The following is a 10262-nucleotide window of genomic DNA, read 5'->3' as shown; positions in this document are numbered from 1 at the left end:
CGAATTTGTCGGATAACATAGACGCGTATTCAGGGTTTAATGGTGATGGATTTTCAGTTTTTACTCTGTTTATACCAGACTGTCTTTATCTTATTTGATGGATTCGTATTACGGTCTATCGATTACGTCTCTAGGTGCTGTTGCCGAATCAGCAGAGACCATCCCATCTGTTTGATGGTTAACCGAAGTGATAATATTGCATTTCCGAAGTGAAGCTACATGCAAATTACACAAAAGAGCGTTGGTGAGTCATTTCTAACTCACCCTATACTTGTAAAACTAACACCGTGAACCTATCACGTAAAGCACTTCGACTTAACCTTAAAATTATTGAATTTGTTTATGTTATTATAATATTTTAGTTTTATATTTATAAATTTCATTAATGACATTCTGATTAAATATTTAATTGACCTTCAGCTTTTATATTAATTTTATTATTATTATTAATTTGGGTTTTTAAATAATTGACGTCAATGAATAAACATGAAAATTTTAGTTAATGACGCATGTACTTCCAAATTTCTAAAAATTTCCTATTCAAAAATATTTTTAGCAAATATTTTTTTTTTTTTTAATTTTATTCAACTTAGCATAATAAGGTAAATATTTTCAAATAATTTGAAAACTATTATAGTAAACCAACTGTTTCTAACTGAAAATCAATTTCAAATTTCAATTTTTTAACACTGCATATTTTTACACATTTATTTTTTTGGAATAAATTAAATCTATTGAAATGAAAAAAATTTCCATAATTTTTAACATATTTGAAAACAAAATTTCTTGTTAACTGTGACTGACGTTGATAGAAAAAAGTATGAAAATGATCAATTTTGAATTTCATGAATATTTTGTAATATAAAACGAGAATTTTGTGTAAAGAAATAATAGATAAATTAAATAACAAGTAAGAAAATATAGCACCTGCCCAAAAGAAAACAATTAAAGATTTTTTAAGGGAATTACATTGAAATTACTCTAGATAAAAAAAGGAAACCTAAGAGTCAGCTAGCAGCCGCCAATTGTATTACGTTCTTAGAGGACAGGAATTTACAATAAATATAAAAACAGATGCTGAAATTTATTTGTAATATTTTACAATTGCCTCAAGAGATAAGACCAAAAAAGGTCTGTAATATAAGAACAAAACAAAGTTTTATAACAAAATACAAGGACTGTTTATGGAACAGGAAAAAGAAGATGAAAAAAAATCCTAATTACTTTTCAACCACAACAGAAATAGCTGGAACATGCTACAAATATTGAAAAAACTAGCACTTTTCAATTAGAAAGCAAAGTTCTAGAAGTGATAATAACAGGGAGGAGTTATACTGTTAAAGAAGAGAGAAAAAGAGTGAGAAAAATCATTAAAAACAAGCGTTAACAATAGCACTTAACAATATGAACACAACTAAATGATAAAGATGGTTTTTCTAAGTGTAAGTGAATGCTTTAAAAATGGAGTTTGCTTTTCATACGCACGCAACCGTTTTTTGTTTCTTTCTCTCTTACACTGACTTGCTTTCAACCAAAACACACAAGCAAACACTCACACACTCTCTCCCTTTCTCTCTCTCTCTCCCAAGGAACAGTTTAATGAATGAACCAATCACAAGCCCAATACAACAATTACTAAAAACAGGTATTTGAAAACTGGTTTCAAAACTAAGAGAGTGTTTTAACTTAAAAAGAGCGTAAAAAATGAGCATGTTTTCTATATTTGAGTGGGAGAGATTTGTTTAACTACTAGTTAACTAAACAGTTGTTTAATAAAAGATCAGTAGTTTTTGTAACGTTGAGTGGTTAAGATCGTTGAGAAAAAATAAAAAGAAAAGAATATTTATGTTTAGATTCTTAAGAAAAAAGAAGTGTTAAAAGAATTTTGTTACTAATTAGTAATTATTAATAAATAAACTAGTTTAACAACAAATTAGAAAACCAAAAAAAATAATAATAAACAGTGACTGAACAAATTAATAACAAAAACAACAGCAAAGTGTGTGGTGTTAATTAATAAAACAATTAAAAAAAATATTAATAAATTTTTTAAAAAAATAATTTTTAAATAAAATCTTAAACAAAATGTTTAATGTACAAGAATTAATGGAATATCGTATGCAGCAACAAATTGCTCAAGAAATTTATCGTCAACAAATTATGCAACGTATACCAGGTGGGTTTTTTTTTTTTCTTAAATTTTAATAAAAAATTGTTGAAAAAATTTTTATTGCCGTCGGCTTTTTTAAGAAAATTTGAAATGTTTGAATTTTTGTTTCAAAGAATTTTTTTAAAAATTCTTTTAGAATTTTTTAATAAAATTAAAAATTTTAAAAGAATTTTTTCAATTTTTGAAAAATTAGGAAAAAATTAAATTTTGAAAAACTTTTAAAAATTCAAAAAATTATAATTATAAATAACTAAATAAAATAAAAAAGTTATTTCTCCAAAAAAAGCTTGAAAAAGCTTTTTCCCATCTAAAGCTTTTAAAAGCTTTTGTCCTCTAAAGCTTTAAAAAGCTTTTTTTCTTTTAAAGCTTTTAAAACATTTTATTTCTCTAAAGCTTTTATTCCTCTAAAGCTTTAAAGATCTTTTTTATCTAAAGCTTTAAAAAGCTTTTCCTCTGAAAAGACTTAAAAACTTTTTCTCAAAAATTAATTGTTCTAAAAAGCTAAATAATAGCTTTTTATTAAAGAAGCTTGCTGAAAGCTTTTTATTAAAAAGCTTGCTAAACGCTTTTTATTTAAAAATCTAAATAAAAGCTTTAAAGCTTTTTTATTTTTACATTTTCTTCTCTTTTTGCTAATTTCTATTCAATTTTCCACTTTTAGAAGCCTTAAAAAGCTTTTGTTCCTCTAAAAAAGACTTAAACACTTTTTCTTAAATATTAATTGTTCTGAAAAAGCTAAATAATAGCTTTTTATTAAAAAAAGATTGCTGGAAGTTTTTTTATTAGAAAGCTTGCTAAACGTTTTTTATTAAAAAATCTGAATAGCTTTATTATTTTTACATATTCTTCCCTTTTTCCTAATTTATATACAATTTTCCACTTTTAAAAGCTTTTATTCTTCTAAAGCTGTTCCTGCAAAAAACGACTTAAAAACTTTTTCTCAAACATAAATGGCTCTGAAAAAGCTAAATAATAGCTTTTTATTAAAAAAGCTTGATAAAAGCTTTTTATTAAAAAGCTTGCTAAACGCTTTTTATACAAAAATCTTAAAAGCTTTTTTTTATTTTTAAAATTTTCTTTCCTTTTTCCTAATTTCTATTCAATTTTTCCACTTTTAGATCCCTTTCCCCAAATGTTGCCCTTGGGCATGCCACCACACCATATGATGGTGCCAGCACCTCGTCCCACTCTGCCCGGCAATGTTGAGGCCAAATTGGAAAATAATGATTTATGGCAGCAATTTCATAAGATCGGCACTGAAATGATTATCACCAAAAGTGGAAGGTAAGTTTGTTGAACAAAAAAATTTTGGTATCCTAAACAAATATTTGTGCAGCTCTTAGAAAGGGCAAGTGATGTAGGGCGCCAGCTATAAATTTCTCTAAAAAAACTGTCATTAAACATTTACTTTGTTAAAATGTTTGTGAAAAGAACCCAAATAAATAGTGGAAGTATTTAGATAGGATCAAGAGGGAGAGTAAAAAACAAATATTAAAAGGCGCCTTTGATTAACTACACAAATAGTTTTCAGGCAGGCAATAAGCAAATAAAAGAAACCAGCCTTAAAGTAGGCTTTAGTTTGTTGCTTTATAAGATTATTTAACATAAACAAGAGAGTGACTTTGAAATTTCTCATTAAAGTTTAAGAATTTTCTTTTATGTGATAACTTTTGAAACAAAATGTACTTAAAAAAGCTTTAAATAACTTAGAAAAGCTTTTCACTACTTTTTCACTTTAAAAAGCTTGAGAAAAGCTTAAAAAAATAGTAAAAAAGTACTATAATAGTAAAGAAACTTGTAACAAATTCACAACATTAAATAAAGCTTTATTATCTAAAATTCATTTAAAAATTACTTAGAAAAGCTTTTCGCTGCTTTTTTCTTCTTAAAGTGATGAAGTAGTAAAATGGTAAAGAAACTTGTAACAAAATTCACAACATTGGATTAATAAAGCTTTAAAGCTTTTGTCTTCTTAAAAACTTTACAAATATCAATAACATTTTTTTACTTTCTTGATTAACTTTTTAAGAAAACTATTAACAGTTTTGTAAAGCTTTTAAAACTGTATCCTAGTCTATTATTAAAGCTTTAAAGCTTTTGTTAGAAAAAGATAAAGTAAAACAAGTAAGAGAATATTAAACTTTTATATAACAGTAAAAGCTTTTAAAGTTTTAAAGCAATTTAGCAAAAACAAAACTAACTTTCTAAGGTTTTATGGTTCAAGCTTTAAAGCTTCTGCAACTTTACAAAATCAAGCCCCTTAGTTTAAACTTAATATTTCAATAATCTTAGAAATCAAAATCAATTAATTGTTCTTTAAATTTATGACAATAATATTTGGAATTATTTATCACAAAACTCTGGTTTACATTAAAAATTATTACGAAAACCTTCTAACACACATCAAACACTTTGAAAATGTTCAATTTAAAAGGAATTTTGTTCGAAAAAAAAGAAAAACGAAGCAAGTAATAAAAGTAACATTAAAAAAATTTTACCGCTGGCGCCAGTTAAATCATAAAAACAGCATAAGGTCGGTCATTTCATTTCATTACAGGAGAGATCAGTGAGACCATAGTCCACAGCAGACACTTGTTTCATTGTTTTTAACAAGTGTTGACAATAACTACAAAACATTTTTAGTTTATTGTTTTAGAATTTCTATATTTTTTCCAAAAATAACAACAACATATATAAAACGACAACGTCACAACCAAAATTTATGATTATTGACAAATATGAAGCAGACAAAGAATGAAAAGGGTCACCCAATAACTACTACCAACTACCTGAGATTTCACACTTTTTTTCTGTGTGATAATGATAAGTTTAACTTGTTGTTGTTGTTGTTTTTGTTTTAGTTGAAATAAAAACTAAAAACAATATAATGAAGGCGGCGGCATCTCTTAATAATTCATTAAGTTCATTGTTTTCTTATAATTTAGTAGACAGGTTTTAGGTAGCCGTTACAAGTCGGGATCTATAACTTGTAAAAATCTTTTTTTCTTTTATTTCAGTTATTTATTTAATATTTGAAAATTAACATAATTATGTTTTAAGATTTTTATGTAAATTTTTGTTGTTGTCTATAGAGTGTTTGCTTATGTTTTGTTCGGTCCGACCAACCGACCTGTCATTGTTTTGAGACATTTTAAGGGAGCTGTTGCCGCTGCTCATTAAGTTCTCATTATAATATTCATAAGAAATATACAAATGATTGTAGGGAATATAATTTAAAATAAATTAAAAAAGATTGTGCAGACAAAAGAAACGTTTAAGGGGAAGACAAGAGTGAAGAGACAAAACAATAGTTATTTAATAAAATTTTGAGAATTTTTCTAAAAGGAAACTTCATTGAAATTGAATAAACAAAGAAAAGCAAGAAGTTTAAAACTTGACACATTCCTATAAACATTTATCTATAAAATTTTTATATTTTATATAAATAAAATAAAAATTTTTCTTAGCTTTTCTTAATGTCTTGATATAAATGTCATGATATTTTTAGTTTAAACTAACTTTAGGTATTTAATTCAAATATTAAACTCACCCTTAACAAAAATAACAATTTTAATAAAATTTTTTAACTTAACTTGATATTTATGTCATGACATTAATGTTAATTAATAATGTCTGGACATAAATCTCATTTTAACACAAATATGTCATGACATTGAAGTTTTATATTAAAGAAAAATATAAAGTTTCAAGAATTATTATTAACGGCAAAACATAAATGTTATGTTAACATAAATATGTCATGACATTTAGTAATTAAAATTGTCTTAAACAATTGCTTATTCCGAAAAGTCTTAAAATCGTGTAACAATTTAAATAATATTTAAATTTTAAGAAAAAAAAAACATAATTTCAAAAGTTAACATAAATGTCATGACATAAATCTTTAGTAAAATTAGAAATGTCATGACATTTAATGTTTTATTTTTAAGGAAAATTGTATGACAATTCAAATAAAATTAAAAATATAATTTCAATAGTTAACATTAATGTCAAGACATAAATCTTTTTAGTAAACACAAAAATGTCTTGACATTTAATGTTTTATTTTTAAGAAAAAATACAAAAATTAAAGAGTTTTGGTTAATTACATAATATAAATGTTATGTTAACATAAATATGTCAAGACATTTTTATGTTATAACAATTTATGTCAATGAAAGTAAAATTTTTGACTAAAAACGGCTTTTGTTACATGATAAAGTTTCAAAATTTTTACAAAACTCTTTAAATAAAAGTTTTCTAAAAAAATTATGTCATGACAACTGTTCAACATATCTCAAGACATAAAATTTCACTTAACATTTTAAAGGGAAATAAATGTTAATAAAAGACAAATTTAACACAGACATTAACATATATATCTTAATAAATTTCAACAATTAAAGAGTTTATGTTAATGTTATGACAAAAATGTCATGTTAACATAAAAATGTCTTAAGATTTTTAATGAAAAAGGAACAGAAAACTTTTAATTTAAAACAAAAAAGTCTATAAGTTCAAGTCTGTAAATTAAATAAAACTTTTGTTAACAAAAAATGTCAAGAAATATGTCTTAATATAAAATAAACCAAAGCTTTGGGTTTGTCAAAGCTTTTATTTTCGTTTTCTTTTGAAAAAGTCTAACAAAAGCTTTAAGATAAACGTAAATCTTCGTCTTCGGTAAAGCTGCTTTTAACAAACCTATAGTATTTTAATAATAAAGCTTTAAAGCTTTTCTGTTCATAAAATAATACATAAAAACTTATTAGCATCTTAAATCGCTAAACAGCTTGAGAAACTTTATAAAATAGACTAAAACATTTAATAGTTTTGTAAAGCTTTTCAAGTGCATCATAATTTAAGGTGAAAGCTTTAAAGTTTTTGTGAGAAATCTAAAAATTAAACAAAATTATAAATGAAACTTTAAAAGCCAAGCCTTAGAAAAGCTTTTTTTAATAAGAAGCAGATATTCTTCACTTTCATTGATCCAGCTAAGACTTGACATAAAACAAATCTTAATATAAAGCTTTTGTTAACCCGGAATCTTAAGACAATTGTCAAACTTAAGTTTCAAAATCAAATTTCTTTTAAAATCTAACCAAACAGTTGCTGAAAACTCAAAAATTTCTTTAAAAAAATTAGCTTTTTGCCTTAAACAAAAGCTCCCACAAATTTGCCAAACACACGTGCTGCCGAACTTAACATTTATTATAAAATTATTCATATTATAACACTTCTGTTTTGTTTACTTTCTAAAGAAAAAAAAAAACCTAACAAAACTAGCAATTAATTTGACACTCTTTATCACATATTTTTTTCACTCTCTCTCTCAAATTGCTGATCTTGTTTAGTTTTTTTTTCAAAATTTAAATTCTGATAATTAATCATTATGGGGTATTGAAATTTATGTTTAATTTTGTTGTGGCTTAAAGATATTGACCTTTTCTTTGTGATTTTATTTGTTTGTGCCTTAATTTAAATTGTGTAAATGGCGCCAATCGGTTTATGATCGCCTGCTGTTATAATGATCACTGTCTTGGTTTTTTTTTACTCTTTTGTTATTTTGGTTTATTCTTGACGTTTGATAATTATATATGAGTATCAGAGGGCTCTGTTAAAACACTTGTTAAGGCTGGAGTTTATTTAGTTTTAAGGTTTTGTTGTTTATCATATCAAAACCACAAATCAGCCAAAGTTTACACCCATTTGTTTAGGGAATATATATATAATTTTCATTTCATTTGGATTTTTCTTCACAATAATGATTTATGATGTTTGAAAACTAACTTTTTTTTCTTATTTTTTCTCTTTTAGACGTATGTTTCCTTCGATGCGTGTTTCGGTTAAGGGTTTAGAAGAAGAATCCCAATATTGTGTTTTATTGGAAATGGTTCCTATTGGTGATTGTCGTTATAAGTTTTCGGGTTCTCAATGGGTGCCGGCTGGAGGTGCTGAACCTCAATCGCCTCAAAGAATGTTTTTACATCCCGATAGCCCTTCGACCGGTTCACATTGGCAATCTCAAACTATATTATTCAATAAAGTCAAATTGACTAACAATACCATGGATAATAGTGGTCATGTAAGTATCTCTCTATTCCCTCTTTCACTCTCTCTCTTAAATCTTCTAACTCTTAAACCAAAATATTAATAAAAATTTTCTTTTCCTTTCTCTCTTTTAGATCGTTTTGGCCAGCATGCATAAATACCAGCCCCGTTTGCATATAATTAAGACATCCGATTTGTCTCAATTACCCTGGGCTCCTCAGCAAAATTATGTATTTCCTGAAACCGAATTCATAGCTGTGACCGCCTATCAGGTTAGTACTTAGTCCCTTTTAACAAAATAAACTCCTATTACCGAAAACAAAAAAACCACTTGAAATGTCTAGACTCTAACAAATCCTAACCCCCCGCAGGTCCACATATGTAGATCTTAAACTTGTTACTATTTTTTAACATACGTTAACAAAACGAAAACAATGTTTAAATAAAAATTTCACGCCTCTAGACAATCCATTCATGAAGACACTTAAAAATGTCGCGCCAGTTTTACTTAAAGGCGCGCCAAGTTACACTTTTTACTATAACAGCCATAGAATTTGCTAATTACTGACGTCAATTTTGACACTTTCAAGTATTTTTAAATAAATATGACTTCATATTACTTTCACTTAAGAAAAAAACATATTAATAATACATGTTCTCTCTTTGCTTCTCTTTTTTTCTATTTTTAGAATGATCGTATAACAAAATTGAAAATTGACAATAATCCCTTTGCTAAAGGTTTTCGTGAAACTGGTCAATCAAAATGTAAAAGAAAAATGATGTCTTCATCATCCTCTTCCTCCTCCTCCTCTTCTTCAAGTCAGCATGAGGAAAGTGATGATTGTTTGTCTAAATCAGAAGATGATCGTTCAAGTGTTTCAAGTTTTGACTCACCACCCCAGCAGAAACGTTTGAGATCTTTAGAATCTTCAGATGAAGAATGTTCGCCTCAAGCATTACGTTATGAGCAGTATTTAATGGCTCAACATAAGCAACAACAACAACAGCTACAAGCTCAATATATGAATTCTCCCACTTCTTCATTTTATCATCCTCATCAACAGCAATTGGCTTCTTCACAATTTATGCAGCAACATTTACAATCTTTAATCATGGATCCTTTGAGATACAACCTAACTTCTCATGCTCTACAAATGCCAGCTCCTACATATCAACCTTCCCCAAATCATGAAGAAACCAAATCCTTAGCCTCTTCTTCAGCACCTTCTCCCACACCCTCTACCTCATCTGCTGCTTCATCCTCCTCAGCTGAAACCTCTACAGCACCAGCTCAGCCCGCCTCCCAAAAGAGAAATAATTTTAGTATTTCCGCTATTTTGGCTTATTAAGATCATTTAAAAGGTGACGAAGAGAGGGCGAGAGAGAGAAAGAGAGCAGGACGTCGTTGTGCTAACGAGCATGATTTATGTTAATTTTTTAATTATGATTGTGATGTTTTATGTATGCTGTGCATCGTTATTTTGATTTATATATATTTTTAAGTTATGATTTATTATTGTTAAAAAAAAATTGTTAAATTATTTTTATTTACATTTAAATTTAGTTAGTAAGTTAAACATTGTAAATTAGTTTAGTAAGTTTTAATTTTGGAAAATTTTATAATAAAATCTTTATGAAACAACAATAATTTGAAGGGCGTTTTACTGGTGTTTATGCTTATATTTCCAACAATGAGTAAGCAGCTTTAGAATCGCTACAAAATAACACTGAGAGTTAAGGGAAAGGTTGTCGAGTATTTGTGCTTTATAGATTCTAATGCCAAGAATTAGTGCTTTCAAATAATTATGCCAGAAGTTGATATTTGAAGCAAACAATTTCTGTTGATTTAACTTTTCAACTTTTTGTGATCTTGTCATAATAATCTTTTCTTCCGACTTTACATTTTGGGTTCTTCGTGATTCTTTCGACTTTGTTATTCGAAAAAATATCTCGTGATTGCTTTAGCCTGTCAATACTTGCACTTGTATTAGCATTTATTCAATATTACCAAACTATTAACCCTTAAATGTCCGAAATTTATCTT

General features: G+C 26.9%; 1 protein-coding gene across 1 annotated transcript; it reads left to right on the top strand.

Annotated features, from left to right (window-relative positions):
• The first annotated feature begins 1805 nt into the window (after positions 1–1805).
• LOC119610624 (T-box transcription factor TBX3-like) lies at positions 1806–9687 on the top strand. The gene is made up of 5 exons (XM_037965919.1): positions 1806–2176; positions 3289–3454; positions 7985–8252; positions 8353–8490; positions 8908–9687. Exons 1-5 carry the CDS (start codon positions 2086–2088, stop codon positions 9565–9567), a joined length of 1323 nt encoding a protein of 440 aa, XP_037821847.1. The 5' UTR covers positions 1806–2085; the 3' UTR covers positions 9568–9687.
• The last annotated feature ends 575 nt before the right edge of the window (positions 9688–10262 follow it).

This window comes from Lucilia sericata, unplaced genomic scaffold, assembly GCF_015586225.1.
Source record: "Lucilia sericata isolate MDLA Ls3-8-SP2 unplaced genomic scaffold, ASM1558622v1 Contig001253F_arrow, whole genome shotgun sequence".
In the NCBI taxonomy this organism is placed as follows: domain Eukaryota; kingdom Metazoa; phylum Arthropoda; class Insecta; order Diptera; family Calliphoridae; genus Lucilia; species Lucilia sericata.
The sequence above is the reverse complement of the archived record's forward strand: the minus strand, read 5'-3'. Positions and strand labels throughout refer to the sequence as shown.

Coding starts and splice junctions, on each gene's coding strand:
- LOC119610624 (XM_037965919.1), top strand. CDS start 2,086: ATGTTTAATGTACAAGAATTAATGGAATATCGTATGCAGCAACAAATT. Junction 2,177..3,288: donor AATTATGCAACGTATACCAG/GTGGGTTTTTTT, acceptor TTCCACTTTTAG/ATCCCTTTCCCCAAATGTTG. Junction 3,455..7,984: donor ATTATCACCAAAAGTGGAAG/GTAAGTTTGTTG, acceptor TTTCTCTTTTAG/ACGTATGTTTCCTTCGATGC.